The 20,193-nt window shown below is 39.1% G+C and overlaps 1 protein-coding gene across 1 annotated transcript in view; it reads right to left on the bottom strand.

The window, feature by feature from the left end:
* The window catches only part of FAT4 (FAT atypical cadherin 4), a 161,978-nt gene that overhangs the window by 44,884 nt on the left and 96,901 nt on the right, over window positions 1-20,193 (bottom strand). Inside the window, exons 2-4 of the mRNA XM_021008304.2 lie at window positions 16,576-16,707; window positions 5,706-5,967; window positions 1,242-1,592 (exon numbers count right to left, since the gene is read on the bottom strand). Of these exons, the coding sequence (XP_020863963.2) occupies window positions 1,242-1,592; window positions 5,706-5,967; window positions 16,576-16,707 (745 nt within the window). The remainder of the gene's footprint in view (window positions 1-1,241; window positions 1,593-5,705; window positions 5,968-16,575; window positions 16,708-20,193) is intronic.

The raw sequence follows: 20,193 nt of genomic DNA, 5'->3' as shown, positions 1-20,193 counted from the left end.
AAAGAAGAAAATGGAAAGTTCATTTGCAAAGTCCTCAAAAAAGATGAGATTGTTACAGGTCATAAATTTTAGGGCTGGTAAGGTTCTGTCAAGATCATCTTATCCGGGGGCAGCTAGGTGGCGCAGTGGATACAGCACCGGCCCTGGATTCAGGAGGACCTGAGTTCAAATCCATCATCAGACACATAACACTTACTAGCTGTGTGACCTTGGGCAAGTCACTTGACCCCATTACCTAGCCAAAAAAAAAAAAAGATCATCTTATCCAATTCCCTTCACGTCATAAATGAGGAAACAAAGTGCAGATGATAGTGTGGCGTGGTGGAAAAAGGGCAAGCACTAGAGTCAGAGAACCAGGTTTCAAATCCTACTTCTAAAGTTTAAAAACCTCTCTGGGTTTCCTCATTTGTAAAATGAGGGGGTTGGACTGGATGAACTTTGAGAGATCCCCTACAGCTTAAAATCTGTGGTCCGATGTGAGTTACATAAAGTTACATAGTCAGTTAAGAGCAGAGTTGGGGTTTAAACCCAGATCTCATCTAAAAAATAAGAGGTTTGGAACTGATGGTCTCTCTTCGGTTCTAAATTTAAGATCCTTATTACTTTCTAATTCTAAATCCAGAGATCTAATCGTGATGTTAATGTTCCAAACAATTCAAAGGTATACAAAATCCCAATAGAATACAAGATCCTTGAGGGCAGAGCCATTTTGATTTTGTCCCAAGTACCTTGCATAGTGTCTGGCACTTAGTAGGTCTTAAATAAAGGCTTGCTGGATTGAATTAAATTGGACTGTTAGCATCTGGGTTCTAACAGGACAAAGAGCATGCTCAGAACCAAAGGATCCATGTTTGAGAAGTGATCATGATGGTGAACTGTGTTCCAAAGTTCTGTTATGCCCCAAAAGATTATTGACTTCCAATGGCAAAATGAGGCATCAATTTACAAGTATTTCCTTTAAAGTTTTCTCTGTAGTTTTTTTTTTTCCCTTCTGAGAACTTTATTTATCCTTGGCAGTTTATTAATGAACTCCAATTCACAACATTTATAGCTGTCAGAAATCCATAAAAAAACATAATAATTATAGCTCTTAATTGATAAATGGAACTCCTGTAAATATGTGTTACAGTAAGTTCACAAAAGGCAGGAGAAATGCTTTTTCATGAGGATGAACAAGAAATTATTTTATAACAGCTAATAACATGTTCCAAATAAACCTTAATGGTATACCAATTACTCACCATCATCAGCATCAGTGACATTAAATACAAGAATTGTGGATCCAAGAGGTAGATTCTCCATTAAGGATGTGCTATACGAAGTCAAACTGAAGACTGGTGGATTGTCATTCACATCAAGAATATTAAAATAAACACGGATGGTCATGAATTGTCCTCCACCATCTTCTGCACGGGCGGTGAGGATATAGTACTGCCGTATTTCATAGTCTAAGCTTCGAGTCAAATTAAAGACTCCAGTGACTGGATTAAGGAAAAATATCCCATCTTCATCATCTTCACTCACAGTGTATGTAATTTCTCCATTCACACCAGAATCATCATCTGTAGCTAGAATGGCAGCCACTAGAGAGCCTGGAAGAGAATTGTAAAATTCCCCAAAATTAATTTTAAGGATTACTAATTTTGGAGAGATGTAATTTCATCAGTGTGGAGAACTCCATCAGTATGGAAATTCCATCAACTCAGATCAGTCCTCTACCAAAATGAGAGAGTTTCATGGGGCACACTATTAAATTAAATGATTCATCTGTGACGTTGGCTTCTTGCTGTTCCGCAAACAAGACACTCCATCTCTCAGCTCTGGGATTTTTTCTGTTTGTCCCCCATGCCTGGGATATTCTCTTTCCTCTTCTCTCCTTATTGCCTTCCCTGCCTTCCTTCAGGTCACAATGAAAATTCCATCTTCTATAGGAAACCTATCCCAACCCCACTTCTTTTTAGGTCTCTCCCTTGATTATTTATGTCCTATTTATACTGAATACAGTTTGTTTATGTGTATTTGTTTGTTGTCTCCTCACCTAAACCGTGTCTCTTTCTGTAGCCCCCAGCACTTAACACAGTGCCTGGCTTAATACTCATTGCTTAATATTGATTGATTGGCTGATTGGCCTGTGGACACAGGGTTGATTTTCAAATCAACAAATGCAGTTTTAAAAAAATCATTAGGCATCTACTGTATTCTAGCTGATGTGCTAGGTGTTCAGTTTTTTTTAAAGGCACAAGTACCCACTCTGTAAGAACTTAGATTGTAATAATACGTGTTAAAGGTTATACACAACCGGAGGTCTACCAGAGCACAAAGCCAGCTGTTCCTCTTGCTACATTACTACACTGCCTATTGACAAAATGAAATTACCAAAGTAATACAACCTTTTTTTTCTTTAAAAAAAAGTTTTAGCTCAATATAAAAGTCTTCACTCCATCCCCGGGAGGAAATGTGTTTATTCATCTAGTGTGAAAGCCTATCAGCTGACAGACATACATTCTGTAGGTATTAGTGGCACAGCAGATAGAGTACCTGGCCTGGAGTCAGAAAGACCCCAGTTCTAATCTGACCTGCAACACTCGTTAGTTGTGTTGGGCAAATCACTTCATTTCTGCCTGTCTCAGTTTCCTGAACTGTAAAATACAGATAATAATAGCTCCTAATTTCCAGGATATTTGTGAGGATAAAATGAAATTATAACATTTATATAGCACCTACTATGTGTCAAGTACTGTGCTAAGCATTTTTAAAATATTTCATTAATTAGTAAAACATCTAGCACAGTGCCTGGTACCTAGCAGGCATTTAATAAATGCTCATTCCCTTCCCATTAATAGTCATAATATTCTCAAATGGTGCACAAAACATAATATCTATATCCACATTCAAACATAGATACATATACACAGAGCAGATCTCATCTTTGTAATATATGGAAAACATTCTCTTTGGAATGAAAGCAATATTTTGAGTCATGCATCGTGTTGTCATATCATATTATCATAATATAGTGGAAAGAAAACTTGACCAGGAGTCAGAACGCTTGGGTTCCATTGCCAACTCTATCACTCTTTAGCCCTATGACTTCAGATGAGTTATTCAACTGATCTCAGCTTCAGTTTCCACACCTGCAAAATGGAGATAAAATAACAGGACCTTCCTGACTTGCCTTTGCAATTATTAGGAAACGTCACAATTTGGCTTCAACGTCCCTTTTGTCCAGACTTATCTCACATTACATATTTTCATGTATTCTGTATGACAACTAAACATAAAGCTGTCAGCTCTTCCTCCCCTTTGCCCTCTTCCCAAATCTTGTCCCCCCATCTCAGGGAATGGATAGGTTGCTCTGTCTATCCCTCCTTTCTTCTTAGGGATAAGCCCTCTTCCATGAAGCCTTCTCATTCCCCTCTAATTCCCTGTCCAGAAGAAGGTGACCTCTCTTCACAAATATCTCAGAGAACTTTTCCTTGAACTCATATCATGACATGATCTCTTGGATCAATCATTTGTGCACAATCCCGTCTGCTACTGAAGTGCTATCAAGGGTACTTTCGGTGAACCTACAAAGGATGAGTTGACTTCATACTTTTTGTTGTTGTTCAGTTGTTTAAGTCATATTGGACTCTTCAGATACTGAAGTGGCTTGCCATTTCCTTCTCCGACTCATTTCCAGATGAGGAAATTGATGCAGAGTTAAATGACTTTTTCAGGGTCACACAGCTAGTCAGTGTCTGAGGCCAGATTTGAACTCAGAAAGATGAGTCTTTGTGAATCTAGGGACAGTACTGTAACCACTGCACCACCAAGCTGCACCATAATATTTTTAGTCAACAACAAAAAGCAGTGTTTCATCTATCTATGCAACAGTCCATAGAATATTAGACTGCAATAACAGCAAAAGAACAACTCATCCTAGGAGAATTTCTACCTGCACCCCATTGAAAAAGATGACAGCAAGATAGCAATAAATGACCCGAACATAATACGCTAAGTTCTTCAAAAGATCTTAAGTAAATTAGTTCATTTGAGTCTCATAACAGTAAAGAATCACTACTCTCTACAAAACATACACACAGACATAAATCTAAATATATTAAGAATTCATTAAGAGCACTCTAAGAATTGTTATGAAGAACCTTGCACTTTGTTAATCTAGAAACCTCAACTTCCTGTGTTCTGAGAAACTGCAATTCTGGGAAGAAGTTTCTTTTATCACTTTGACTTCTTATTGTTGTACTGTTACTACTCTAACTCTCGTTCTATGTTGTTAAAGGAAAGATAGAATTTCAAGATTTCTAATAGGTAAGGTACAAGACTTCCACTTGGGTAAAAAACTCAATTACCAAAATAATTGTAACATATGCCATCATGTTCGAGCACAAACCGATGAGTGGATGGGTGTACAGTGAGAATAATTGAAAAGATCAAACCTATCTCAACCATTCTTCTAAAAGGTTAGGTAAATTTGACTTAATCATTGTTACTTCTTTTTCAGGTGAAATAAAATGTCAAGTGACTTTCATACTTAACAAGAAACATTTGCATTGCACTTTATGCTTTTCCAACATTATTGTTTCCAGGAAAAAAAAACTTTATTAAAAATATTATACTCAATAATCTGTAGCTGATTTTCTATTTGTAGCCTTGTATTGGAACTATGACTCCATGTCATCACCATTCCAAGCTAGGATGATCCACTAACATCTTCCTGCATAGTCTCATCGTGGTAGAGGGCTAACCTCAAGGTCTTTGAGGCTTTGTCAGCAGAATACATGCTCTGGAAGTTTCCACCATATTGAAAATGACAATTGGCTTTGTGTCTATTTCTCAATTGATCAAGGACTAGCCTGGATTAGAATGGTGTTCATCACAAGTTACCTATAGATGGATGGGTGCTTTTAGTTATGGCCACATGAAAAGTTAGTCTTAGGGTATAGAAAGGCATATAGGATATACAGATGTAGGATATTAGTTGAATATAAGTCCATACTTATCACAGAACTCTGAAATATTTCCATAGTAAACAAAGAAATGATTCAAAATCTCAAACACTTTTGTGGAGCAATTCTGACTGAGGCATAATGAACTAATAAAAAAGAGAATGACCTCAGCACATAAGTGATTTCCCAAACCATGAGTATTCTTATAGACCATGCTAGTTTTCAACCAAATTTCACCATGGATAACCTCAAGCAAAATTCCAGATTCAACCTTAGTGTTTTGTCTGTTAGAAAATGTAACAGATATTTTATATAGTAACTAATTACATGGTACTTCCAGCTGCCACGTGAGCTCCTCTAGGGCAGGGATAGCATTTCATATTTTTCCTTTTATCTCTATTGTCAAGGACAGGCTTTATATACAGTAGAAACTTAACAATTATTACTGAAATGACCTTTGAATATTTAAAGACATTATAAATTAATTCTAAAGACATAGGAATTCAATATCTAAAAAAGTAGCCATCATCATAATTTAATTTATGCAAGAATACACTGAAAAGCCAAACAGAATTTGGGGCAGGTAACTATACCCAGGGGAGACTATTAAGCATCTCAAAAGCCAGCAACAATTTTTATGGCAAATAGTTTCTAGCAAAACATAATTGAAATCTGTTATCAATAACAACTGGAGAAGGATATGGCAAGGGTCAAAAAGGGTAGCAACAGAAGAGTGAGAGTCTGCCTATCGCTTACCAGGTGGGGTGTCTTCTGGAATGTCAAAAGAATACACTGGTCTGGAGAACTTGGGTATATGGTCGTTGACGTCACTGATGGTGATGTTTATCCTCATATCTGAAGACTGCAGGCCATCATCTGCTCGGACCAACAGGGAGTATTTGGAACGGCGTTCTCTGTCCAAGCGCTTAGTGGCAATCAGTTCTCCTGACTCTGGGTCAATATGGAAGCTGTCATCCGCACCACTAATGATTGCATAAGTGACAAGAGCGTTAGCACCCTAGAAGAGAAAGAGAAGGCACCTAAATTACCCCAGAAAGAAGAAGCAGAAACAAAGAACTTTTCTTATGACCAAGTCACCAAAATCATATTTATTTGGTCAGACTTTGGCTTAAGTATTATCTTTAAATCTCGCTGTTCTTGCACACTCTGTTTTTGAAAAGGACCAATGGTGCCATGGGGTGATGCCTTGACTTGTTCATGAATTACATTTAAGTGAGGCAGAGTTGCACAAGGCCATCAGCCTCACACTCTCTTCCAGAGTCATCAGAGTCCAATGGCAAGACAAAAGTCAAGGCTACTGGAGATGGCCTGGGATGCAGTGGATGACCTTGGCGTCTTCAATCTCTGACCAGACCCTAAGCTCTCCACAGCATCTGCTTCAACCGCCTTCATAGCTGTTGGAACAAATCATTCTCATCCACCCATTCTTCAGAGGAAAGTCTTTCCACGCTGTGGGCAGACATCCCTCTAACTCCTAAATGGGATTGAGGCTTGTCGGTTACCCTCAACCTGGGTCAGCCTGTCTGCCAAGACAGTTTTACCAGGGTATGCCCCCTGTGCATGCTACAGCATTGTGGAACCACAGGTCAGAGTTGGGTGAGCAGAAATGGTGAATAAGTGGCCTGGAAAAGGGCTGGACAACCCTCACACCAGAGCTACTGGTTCTCCAGGACACCCCATACACCCTTTAAAATCTCATACCATGGAAACAATGGATGATTACTCCTTGTTACATCTAGTTAATAAATAAAAATGAAGCCTCTAAATCTTGTGTTAATACTTTCAGACATCCAATAAAGATATTTAGCTAGTTATGATAGATGGTATGGCTTGATGGCTACCATACCAAACCTGAAGTCAGAAATTAAGCAGCATTTGCTAAGCACCTATAATGAATCAGGAAATGTGATAGACCTTGGAGAAGTAAATGTCAAATGGAGCCATTCCCTGACAACCAGGACCTTATAGTAAGCACTAATGTGAGACAGTAGTGAGATGTGTTTGTAGATAACTAACTATAGGATATGTAGAAAATAATAGGCTTTTGTTTTGTTTTGTTGGGGTAGGGGAAAAGTTGATGGGTTCATCACTAGAGAGAGGTTAGAAAGAAGAGAGGACCCATGACAAAGCCCAGGAATACAACCCGTAGACCCACACTTAGGGATCGAAGGTGGATGATAATTCTACAAATAAGAATGAAAAGGCTGTGGCTGATAGGTAGGAAAAGAATGCCATCAAAGCAATGCCATGAAAATCCAGAATATACAGAAGCAGAATGTAGACCACAGGAAGGTCAAGAGAAATGAGAAAAGGTCATTGGTTTTGGCATTAAAAGCATCATCGATGACCTTGGATGGAACAGTGGAGTGGAGTAACCTGTATGTGAGCCAAATCACAGGGACTGAGAAAGGAACAGGGAGTGAGAAGATAGAAGTTATGACTGTAGAGGGCTGTTTTCCTCTGGTAGTTTGTCTTTGAAGGGCGAAAAACGTATAGTATGGTAGCATAAGGGCATGGTAGGTTCCTGTGATGGCTTTTTTTTTTTTTTAAGGATGGAGGAGACCTGCATATGTTCATAGGAACCACAAAAGGAGCTTGTAGATAACGAGAAGGTGACAAATATGGAGAAAATAGTGCAAATGAAGGAGCAAGCCCCAAGGAGGATGTACAAGGAGACAGGATCAAGTATGCATGGAGAGACATCAGGATTGTCAGAAAGACAAGCCACCTTCTCCTGAGAATGGTGCAAATGAGAAAAAAACAAGGGGAATAACAACTGGGGTGGGGAGGATTTGAAGCGTGCACTTGGAAAGGACAAAATGACTAATTAGGTGGCACAATGGATCATATGTTGGACTTGAGTCAGCAAAACTTGAATTCAAATCCAGCCTCAGACAATTTATTGACTAGGTGACTCTGGGCAAGTCATTTAACCTAAGTCGGAGAAACCTCTCTGTTTCTACTTTTGTAAAATGGTAATAATAGTAGTACACAGGATTATTTTGATAATCAAAAGAGATATTACAGGTAGAATGCATTAAAAAACTCTAAAGAGCTATATAAATACTAGCTATTATTAGAAGAAAGGGTGCATGGCAAATTCCTTCATTTTTTTAAATGAAGTATGAAATTAAGCCTCCTGCCAATGAGGCAGGAGGAGGGGATGGAGTAGGTGGCTGGAGAGACTTCTTGGAAGATTTGGGTTCAAATGCATGACCACGGAAAAGTTGCTTAATTTCTCCTAGCCTAAGATAACTCCTTAAGATAGTATTATAGATGGATTATGGTCTGCAGAGGCAGTTCCTAAACCTGCAGAATTGAATGCCATTGATAGTTCAGATTGCCTTGAATGAGTTTTTATACTAGAAGAATGATAGACTATTGACATAATATGTGCCAGATCTTTGGCATTAGGGAGAGAGAGAGAGAGAGAGAGAGAGAGAGAGAGAGAGAGAGAGAGAGAGAGAGAGAGAGTGAGAGTGTGTGTGTGTGTGTGTGTGTGTACACACACACATATATGTATACACACATATACATATCCTTTAACAGCTGGGGCCTGGAGGACAGATAGGTCATTATGTATGTATGCATGCATGCATGTAGGTATGTACACACATACATATATGCATGATACATATGTACATTTATATACATATATGCATATGTACGTATTACAAACATGTGTGTGGATATGTATCACTCAATTTCCTGGATCTGGCATATAGATAGGTCATTATGCACAAGTATATATATATAAATATATGTATATATGTATCCATACGTATGTGCCAATACACACAGATATATATCTGTGTGTGTGTGTGTGTGTGTGTATAAATGTAATTTCAAGGAATTTATAATTTATGGGGGAAAATAAACCACACATAAGAAAAGATAACTAAAAAATATCAGTGAAAGTATCTTAGTGTGAAAGGAGTGGTACAGACAAAATGACACGTATAATGAGGTCAGAATTCATGGCAAATGTAGAATCTGGGCAGGATTTTAAAGGTTGGGTAGTAGAATTTAAAGGACCAAAAAGACAGTATGTTGGATTTAGAAGGCGGAAGCAGAGGATCTTGCAAGGAAAGGAAGCAGAATGAACAAAGCCCAGAGGCAAAGTCAATTAGACTTCTTCATCTGGGAAGGGGTCTTAATTCAGGGCAATAGTAGGAGGCTGGTAAAGTAGGTAATAGCTTTTTTTTTTTTTTGAGAGCAATGAATGTCAAGCTAAGAAAATCTGACAAAATATTTCACCTGGGACAAGTACAGTGTCTTATACATAGTAGGCATTTCATTGACATCAATTGAATGAATAAAGTCACTATTCCTCTGGTCCCTCATTTCCTCATCTGTAAAATGAGAGTGTTAGACTAGATAATCTCAAAGGTTGTTTTCAAGTCCAACATGCAAAAGTCTGGGAGACTTTATCTTGAAGGCAAAGCATATCCACTTATGAGGCTAGGACTGCTGGATAGCCAGAGGTATTTTAAGAAGTATCTGACAGCAAGATGGAGAGATTATAGCTTGGAGTGAAGGGAGGCTGAAAATATGACAGGAGGGGGAAGTTCAAAGGCTCCTTTCCTTGTTCTGGTACCAGATGATAAGGAACTAAACTCTCCCCAGTACTAGTTACTGATTAGAAGGCCATTAGGGTCCTTTGAAAGTACCCTTTTGATAGAGTGGAAGCTAGATAACAAGACTCTTAAAGCTATCATATCAGCTGCTACTGTTGCTGATTTTTAGATCAAGGTCAATTCCAAAGCAGTTCCATTTTCTAGTTTGCTGATTATCTTTATTCTCCTTAAGTAAACACACCCAGGGTGCTTTTGATATTAAAGGCTTTAGAATTGACTGGTATGTTTTGCTGACCTCCACAAGTTAAAAATTGAAACAGAAGATTAAAACAGGTTGGTAAGACATTTGTCTCAAGATTCCCTTGTAACTGACTGTTAATGATCTGGATATCTTCTGGTTCCACAAATTTATCTGGAGTTAATGATGCTTCCAAAATCTGGATATTTATTGTCACAGCCATAGCCACAGAAGCTCAAGAGGAAAAAGTTTTTGCCACCAAAGTCCTTGGCTCTGTCAAACAGTTCAATGTCAGAAACTGATATTTCATCCGTGGAAATTACATGAAAGAAGAGGCAGAGCCATCTGCTTTGCTGCTGCCCCCCTAGGACCATGGGAACTTTCCACCTGACTTGTAGCTGAAACCTTCCATCTGTGTTATCTCCTCTATCAAAATGTGATCTCCTGGAGATCAGGGACTACCTTCCATTTGTATTCGGATCCCCAGTACTTCACCCAGGTCTTTGCTCATCATAAGTGCTTAGTCAATGCTTTATTGACTCGTGCATTCACCCTGACTTCCGGAATTCCTTTAACTGGAATCAAGCAGGAAAATAAAGTCCAGAAATTCTCAAAAGCTTATTAAACAAAACATGGACATTTGTGGCAATCTGAACATAAATCAAAGGCTAGCTTCCTGAGAAAGCATTTCATTTCCCATAGACATGTGATTCACCTCTCATGCTAAGAATTCATAAAGACATATTTCGAAAGCTTAAAGAATAATCATTCAGTATTTGAAATTGTATTGCTTGGGGGTTTTCATGGCACTCTCTCTCAGGCACTCTATATCCCATTCCCTGCCGCGGTGGTCCTGTACAAGCTGAAGCCTGTGTCTGGAGAGTATGTATGCATATGCATATGTATGTAGGTATATACACATCCACATATACATATGTACATGTATACATTTATATGAACACACATATACACATTATATTTATCTACATATATAAATACATACACATACATATATATATATACACATAAACACACACACATTTATATATGCCACTTATATGCATATATACATATACACAAGAGATAGAGAGTTAACAATATACAGGGGGAAAGGATCATATTGAGTAAGCTTTGCATTAGAGATGACCTGGTTGGCTATTGGAGGGTGAACACTTTGAACAGCCCCCAAGACTGCACTGGCGCCCTGTGGTTTGATCATTAGGCAGGACCAGGGATTCCCCATGTATCCTGCTGCCAGCTCTTGCTCAGGGAGTGATAATTACATTAGCATTGCCTTGTGTTGTTGTGACAATCTACTGCCCTAAGGTCCTTGCAATTCTGAGCCGTAGGCTGCTTAGGTCAAAGCTCCCTTCCCTGAGCACTATGCCTCCTGCCCATCCATGTTAGCCCAACCCTCCTCATGTTCCTATTCTATTCCTAATGATTTTTCTCTTATGTTCTCTGAAACCCAATCTTTGTTGCTAATAAACTGATCTTTATATTAGACCTGTGCCCTCCCTCCTAGTACTTACACCATATGTTCTCTGCATTAAGGACCGACCTGGGATGGCATATAAAGCGCCAGCCTCAGATCCAGGAAGAACTAGATTCAAGTCTTACCTCTGACACCGAGTGACTGTGTGACCCTGAGCAAGTAACTTCAACTCTCTGTTACAGACAGCTCTCTAAGACCGTAATTTCTGGAAGAGATGCCCAGTCTCTCTGGTAGAGGAGTTTTCTAACCCAGAATTCGTAGGTCAGATCCCTAACCCTATATTTTGGATTTACACATCCTTGTTTATACTGTCACCCCTAATAACATGTAAACTCCTTGAGAGCAGAAACTCTTTCATTCTTGTCTTTGCATTGCTAACACCTACTCACATGCTGTTGTATAGTAGGGGCTTAATATGGGCTTACATGATTGTATTGAATCGAACTGTCATAGTTTTTTTTTTATTTCATTTTGTGACAACTGTTTTCCAATATTCAATAGGATGATCTATCTAGCAGGATGAGTACCTCAAAGCGCATTTGAACATAGGGAGGAGAGATAAAAGCAGAAAATTCTCCCACCCTGCCCTTCACCAGCTGTGTTTAACCTCCAACCCTATGCAGTGCATATGTACTCAGGCATATCTGGGGCATGTAAAACACTTTCCTCTAATGTCGTGGTTGAGCAAAAACATTCAATGAGAATTTTACATTTCTGAGCTGATTGCATTTTTAAAAAATCATTTGTTCCATTTAACAAGATGTTTCATTTTTGCCTTAACTTATTCCTAGCTATCAAAGCGCCAGCAATCGGGGTTGACTAGCAAAACTGGTGAGCTCTTGCAAATTAGGTAGAAAGTAAAGAAAACACAACACAAAAATAATATCTACTAGACGCATTATTTTTAGCCTTGGAAAAACCTTGCCAACAACCTGACCCAAAAAATCATAAGACTTCAAGACATCCAATGATTGATTCTTATGGGCCAAGGAAGCTGGGGAATGTGGAGGTACAGATTTCTTTCTTCCTTCCTTCCTTCTGTGCTTCCTTCTCTCCTGCATTCCTTCCTTCCTTTCTTTGTCTCTTTCTTTCTTTCTCTTTCTTTTTTCTTTCTTTCTTTCTCTTTCTTTCTTTCTTTCTTTCTTTCTTTCTTTCTTTTTCTTTCTTTCTTTTTTCTTTCTTTCTTTCCTTCTTTCTTCCTTCCTCTTTCTTTCTTGCTATTTTTCTTTATTTCTCTTTTTATTCCATTTTTCCACACCAAAGGGCAACTAATGTGGCAAACTAAACAAATGTTTGATGGATGGTTGACAAACTTCTGGGCAGGAGCAATGATTTAATTAGGTCTCATGAAAGGTCTCCTTATTTATTTACTATCCCCCAACACACAATATCAGCAGTACTACAGGGAACAAATATCACGTTTCCCTTGCCGAGCCATGGAAATACTGTTGCTTGAAAACATTCTGCTCTCCAGAGGAAACCCAGAGACAAAGGCATAAGGGAAGGAATTCTTAAAGTAAATAGCTATAAATTGCAAATGCATTTTACAGCTTTAAGTAACATTTTCAATAACAAGTCCAGTCCTAGGAAACACAGCACAATCAGCCCAGTCCAGTCCATTAGAGTCTGAATCATTCTGTTTATACAGAGAGACTCAAAGAATCACATGCTTCCTTAAAGGTGGGAGGGGGGAATGAGGTGGGAAGGGAATCTGTATCCAACACATGTTTCAAATGATATTTAAATGAAGCTCTGTATTTACACTTTGCTAATCTAAAGTCATAATTCCTTTCCTCCAAGGTCCTCCTAAAGTGACTTGGATTTATTAGCTTCAAAGACTTAGACAACATCAAGAGTGAAATGAAAAAAACAAACAAAAAAATGCAAAAACTTGCCATCATTCACCTGTGGAACATTGGTAAATGAGCCCCACACTATACAGCGGCAGCTGTTTGGTCATTTTCAGTCATGTCAGACTCTTTGTGGCCCCATTTGGGGTTTTCTTGGCAGAGACACTGGAGTGGTTTACCATTTCCTTCTCCAGCTCATTTTACAGATGAGGAAATTGAAGCAAACAGTGTGAAATGACTTGCCCAAGATCACACAGCCAATACATGCCTGAGGATGGATTTAAAGTCGGGAAAATGAGTCTTCTTGACTCCACGCATGGTGCTTTATCCACTGAGTCACATAGTTCAAATATGGTTTGTAGAAAGAAGAGCTCAGTGACCCTGGATATATTATTTTGCTATTATTATCCCCATTTTGCAGATAAAGAAACTGAGGCTGATGGAGGTTAAGTGAAGGGTCAAACCTAGCAAGTGTCTAAAGTAGGATCTGAATTAAATTCTTTCTGACTCCAAGTGGAACACTCTGCCGAAAGCATACTGTATCTTGGCCCTTTTTGGATTTGAGCTTCTTTGGGTAGATTTTGTTTCATTTTCGTCTATGCATAGCTCATGCAGCCTAGCATAGAGTCTGACTGCTGAATTGAATTGATCTATTAAGAATTACTGAGATCTCAGCCATCCAATAAATACTGACTCCATCGTAACGTCCCTCCCAGCTTCCTATCTATGGTCCAAATGTTTCAGTGTGTATGAGCACACCCAAGACAACACATATGAATATTTGTAGAAAAAAGAGGAAAATTAAAATGGCCTAGCATAGAGGTGGCTGTAAGCTGCAAAACAGTTTACAATTATCTTGTTTAATCCTCACAATGAGCATGGGAAGTCGGTGCCCCTTTTTATAAATGAGGATCACCATTTTATAAATGAGGAAACTGAGACTTGTAAAAGGTGAACATTTGAATGCTCACTGTTACAGGAGGTAATAGCTTTGCCCAGGTCCACACAGCTAGTAAGTGTCTGAGGCAAGATTCAAACTCTGGACTTCCTGAAAAAATACACATTTTCAATTGAGTTTCTCCTTGAACCTCCACATATTGATGTCATTCTTAGGTCTTCAAGGAGATGGATTGAAAGAGAAATTGAAGAAGGGGTAGAATTTTTCCCCCTGAGACTTAATTTGATTAGGCAGGATAGGGAAATAGAGTTGGGGCTCCATCTACTCTCATCCAGACATTCCTTAATGCAAGGAGTCAGAAATACTCTTCTGCTTCTTTCTGCCCCACCTCAAATGGACCTGCAATGAGGACTTTCCTTATGTTTTGTAGCTTAGAGATGTTTTTGGTAGGCACATTGCTATAGTGAGCATCATGACCCCGCTGCAGGCTGTGATAGGTATATCTATATCTATACATCTATACATCTATATGTATAGATATCTATACATCACTCAGTTGGGTCTCAAAGGGGCCAAACAGGGCTTGCATTTGGGCCAGCTGAGCTCTTCACGGGCTTCCCTTTCTTCCAGTGTGTCTTCAAAGACAGCTTTCATGCTGAGCTGGGACTGCAGCTCCATCTCCAGTCCCCGAAGGATCCATCTAAAGTCAGTGGCCACCGTTTTGGTTATTTGGAGCTATCCCATTTAGAAGGCTGCTTCTCAGTTCAGCTCTTCTGACTTGCTGGTGAGCCAGCCCTCAGGATCTCACCTTGTTCTTTCAGGTATAACCTCATATTGATTTCTCACGTCTGTAAGATTTTTGGACAAGTTGATGCTTCTTCGTGACAACCTGGTCATCCACTTATCCATTCAGAGTGCTCATTTCTTCCTGATGGCTGTTTTAGAGGGAAGCCAGCTCCTCTTTCAGGCCTTCAACCTACCCGGCCAGGTTCAGCTCATTTAGCACCCTGAACAAAGGACCAGTGTCAGCCTCCACTCTCAGGTGTAGCATCTGCTCAGGCTTAAACTTGATTCAGAACAATCTGTGGAATGGTCTTGGAGTTCTCAATGACTGTAGCAAGTAAGCATCTAATCCTAGAAGTCCTCGATAGTCTTGAAGCAGTGGCTGTGGACCTGGGTAGGCCCAGGATGTTGAGTTCCAAATTCTCCTCAGCCTCCTCCAGAGTGCACTTTATCCAGAAAGGAGGCCAGCTAGTCACTAAGCCGCTCTTTGATCATATTCTCTTTGCTGGCGAGAAGGTTGGAATCCCCGTAGCCCACGTTGAAGCTGCTGCTGCTATTGCCCCATGTAGCCCTCACTCAACTCTAAACAGAGAAACCAGAATGAACAAACACCCCAGTCCAGAAGGCCCTATAGATTCTGAGTGCATAGAATTCAGTCAGGTTCCAAAGTTAATATTGAGATAGAAGGAGAATTAGAGAGCACCTAGTCCTGAAAGAAGAGGGAACTAGGTTGTACAATGGATAAAGCACTTTACCTGGAGCCAGAAAGACTTGAGTTCAAATTCAGCCTCACACATTTACTAGCTGTGCAACCCTGAGCAATTCACTTCATCTCTTTCTGCTTCAGTTTCCTCAACTGCAAAATGTGCATCATGATAGCAGCCTCCTCATGGACTGGATCAAATGAGATAATACTCGTAAGGTGCTTGGCAAACCTTAAAATACTATTATTAGTAGCTATTAGTCCAACATTCTCATTTTGGAATTAAGGAAACTAAAATTTAAGGAGGAGAAGTGGCTTGTCTAGGGCCACCTAGGTTGGTGTGGGAAGAGAACAAACATTTATTGAGCAACTATTATGTGTCAGCACAATGTTAAAAGCTTACATGAGAAGTAAAGAGCAAAGCTGGGGCTCCAATCCAGATCCTCTGAATCCAAACTCATTGTTCTTTTTACTACCTCATTTGGTCATCCATTAGCATTTGTCAAATTAGGCCTCAGTTACTAACTTTTGTTATTGAAATGGAACCTAGTGCATCATGAGATTGTGAGTTCCTTCAGAGACGAGATGCTTTTTTATCTTTCTTTGCATGCCCAGTGCTTAACAAAGAGTCTGGCACAGCGCAGGCCTTTAATAAATGCTTGTTGATTTGACTTGCACAGGGAAAATAAACATTGTATAAAGCTATAAACCCCTAAGGTACAGTGAGGCATAATGATGGTTCTAATTCATAGCTCTTATGTGCATGCAAGCAAAGCAGATTCCCATAACACAATGTTAGCAGGCACAATTGTCCTTGTTTTTTGAAAATAACAGTACTGTGGAAACAAGTGGAACCAGGCTCACAGTGAACTATGTCATGGCCAATGATCAAAGGAAAAAGAAATGGCTTTATCTTTTTCCATCATGGGCTTCTTCCATCTGGATTCAGGAATTAATGGTCTTTGGAAAAATACACCCAATCTTTAACCTTAATGAACATGCCCATAAGTGCCTCAGACCATTAATTACATGGGGACCTTAGGAATCAAGCTTAATGCTACCTCATCAGCATCCATGGCAGTCAGCTGCATTATCCTGGAGCCGTCTCCAATGTTCTCTTCTACTGTAAGATCGAGTGTATCTGTTGGAAATACTGGTGGATTATCGTTGATATCCTGGAGTGTTATTTCTACCTACAAGAGAATAAATAATGTAATATTTAATATTTACATAAATAGTGTACTATTTATTTATGATATACAATAATATATTTCAAAAACATTAAAGATGCACACCCAATGAATGATCCCAATTTGACAAGAAGCATCCATGATTTGACCATCCAAAGAAATAAAAACCTTCCAAATCACAAGCGAACAGAAACACCCCTGGGTAAGGTGCTAAAATCTCCAAAGAAAAAGTCTAAAGGGCCTACAATCCATTCTGTATAAGGATTCCTTGAAGAATCTTGGGATGTTTAGTCTGGAGAAAGGAAAATTTGAGAGGAAACAAAGGCTATTTTCAAGTAATTGAAGTTCTGTGATGTGGAGGAGGTATCGGACTTCCTCCGCTTGGCCTCACAGGCCAGAGCTAAGAATAATGGATGGAAATCACAGATGTACATTTATCCTTGAAGTAAGGAATACTTGCTAACAATGAAAGCTATCTGAAAATGGAATGGACTTTCCCAGGAGGAAATGGATTTACTAACACTAAAGGTCTTCAAGAAAGGCCAGATGAGTACTTGTCAAAATTGTTGAGAGAATTCTCATTCTGGAATGGGTCAACAAATAGACAAAGCATTTATTGCATGTTTACTACATACCAGAAACTGTGCTAAGTATTGGAATACACATATAAGCAAAAGAGAGTTCCTGACCTCAATGAGTTGTAAAGGTCTTTTTTTTTTAATTGCACATCACTCCTTTATTGTAGGCATTTGGTTAAGACAAGATATAAAAGGGATCAAAAGTAGGGAGGCAGAGAAGATTAGGACAGATGGCTTTCTGGGAGCTCCTAAACCTGAGACTTTGTGATACACTAATAAGTGGACTCTGACATGTTGCTAGGAATTGATTTAAGTGGTCTTCCAAAATAAGTTCCACTTATCAACTGTTATTGTCATCCTTAGTTTTGACCATAGTGGAGAACCACTGGGGATAAAGACCATACAGCCTTAAAGGCACATGTTATAAAATCTTCTCAAAGATGGCCACCCATTGGCAACAAAGTTCTGGGGCAAAGAAAAAAAATCACATTTTTAATGGTTGAAAAAAATCTGCATTTTTTCCTCCTTAAACAACATACCTCAATTTTGGAAAACAAAACAAAACATTTTCCTTTCCTCCCTCCATTTTCACTTCCATCTCCAGTGCTGATTTTCAACTCAAGCTAAACAAACATTCCTTTTACATGTAATGTTTATAGATTTTTACAAATATTAGCAGCTTTGTTTGAGTGATCCAAGCCAGGGTTATTTGTTTGGTGCCCTACCTAAGCAAAATTGTTTAACTCAGAAGATTGCAGAAGTCTGAGTAAATACTGGGAGCCATGTGCTTCCTCTTGGAACTGGGCCCTAAAAATTCAAACCAGAATGGGGAAAACAAAGATCAAGCTGAATTACTGACAAAAATCAAAAGTTGCCCAAGAAAAGGACAAAAAAAAAAAAAAAGAAAAAGAAAAAGAAAATATGATGGCTTAAAGAGAGGCCAAGCTGCTTTGCTGATCCAGGACACTTGTCTGATGAACTGGGCTGAGAAGCAACATCACGTAGCACTAGAAAGAATGGATTTGGAATCTAGAGATGATGCAAATTCCAGCTGTGCTATTTAATACATTTGTGATCTTGATCAAATTACCTCTCCACTATGGACCTCAGTTTCCTTGGGTGGGTCCACCCTGGGCCTTCTCATCATCTCCCCACACTTTCCTGGTGATGTTACCAACACCTGTGGTATCAATTACTATCTCCATGGGGACTCCCAAATCTAGATTTCAGGGCTTCATCTCTCTCACGAGCATCTCTAATTGCTCGCTTGAAATCTCCACTTGAATTTCCCTTAGGCATCACAAATATGGCATGTCCAAAACAGAAATCCTTCTCTTTCTCCCTGATCTCATTGTTCCTCCTAACTTTCTATGTTGAGGGAGCCACCATCCTTCTAGTCAACCAGACTCATATCCTCATGGTCTCCTAGTCTCCCTCATCTTGAATATCCAGTTGATGTACTTCAAGATATCTTTTGCATCTGTCATCTTCTCACTGCTCACATCACAAGCACCCTCCTGTAGGTCTTCATCTTCTCTTGCCTGGATTACTGTAACAGTTTCCTACTTGAATGTTCTGTATTGAATAAATAAGACTTTATTTTAACCACATAATACACATACCCTATTGATGCAAATCTCCCTTCCTTAGTAGACTGTTTCTGTGAGTTTTTTTCCTTTGTGGGGCAGGCAATAAGGGGATACAACAAATTTATCAATTTGGGTTAGCTCTCTGGTGCTGAATTTCTCAGAACTTACCTTGGTTGGTCCTCATAAAGCAGAACCATAGTTGGTTCTAGGCCTTTCATGCTTGGTAAGACTGACTAAAGACTGAGATCCCTAAAGTGGCTTTCTAGGACCCAGGCTTACTGACACATTATATCAATTATCTGATCAATCAATCTATAAGAATTTATTCACTACTTAATATGTTCCAGGCCTTGGTAATATAAAAACTGAAACAATTCCTACTTTCACAGAGCTTATGTTAGATTTTCATAGTGATATCTTAAAAAAAAAAAGAAACCAACATCATTAGTTGAAAATAATTCCCAGTATCCAAAATGTTCTTAGCGTTGCATACACTTCTCTAAGTAGGATGGAACCAGTATTGTGCCAATGTTAATATTGACCATTTCCATTAAATTGGTGGCATCACTGACAGGCTTGGCAATGTAAGTATGTTTAAAGATAGCCTTCATTAACTTAAGATCTGTTCTCTGCTTGGAATGAGGCTTTCTGCCTTGTGGTTTCCCCCAGTGAACAAATTCTACCTTCTGGGAAGGAGATTTTTCTTGTCCCCCATTTCCTCTTGCTAAGTCTCCCCTCTAATATTACCCTCCTATATATTCTGTATATGTCTATTTTGTATGTGCATAATTATTTCAACATTGTTTCATTCATTAGGCTGTGAGCTTCCTCATGACAGACATCACATTTTTGCCTTTTTCCTAGTACTCATCACATAGTAAGTTCAAATAAATTCCTGTTGACTGACTGACTAAAAGCCCAAGATCTTCTGTTCCCTACTATATATAAGGACCAGAATACACATTATGCCCATTAGGTGCTATCTCTTTCTGCACCCACCATTCCTTAGTTTCTCATTTCCATCAAGAAATAGGAGATCAAAGGGCAATCTCTGATCTAGGATCACACTCATCATTCCTCTGGTCCTATTGTATTTTGAGTTATTTGGACTTACTGGACTCTGGTACTGACATATTAAAGACATGGTTGCTCCTGCCAAAATTTCTGACCCCAGGATCTTTGATCTTTAATAAGCTGCTTATGCTGTCTAACTAATCACTCTACATTCACTGACTGACAGATCATTAGCACTTTTGTTCTGATTTCCAAGCCTTTTGCATCAGCCCTGATATCTGTCTGCCTTTCTTTTGGTCCTGGCTGTA

This window comes from Phascolarctos cinereus, unplaced genomic scaffold (genome assembly GCF_003287225.1).
Source record: "Phascolarctos cinereus isolate Bilbo 61053 unplaced genomic scaffold, phaCin_HiC Scaffold_9;HRSCAF=440, whole genome shotgun sequence".
Taxonomy (NCBI): domain Eukaryota; kingdom Metazoa; phylum Chordata; class Mammalia; order Diprotodontia; family Phascolarctidae; genus Phascolarctos; species Phascolarctos cinereus.
Note: the sequence above shows the minus strand (reverse complement) of the source record. Positions and strands in the feature narration are given on the sequence as shown.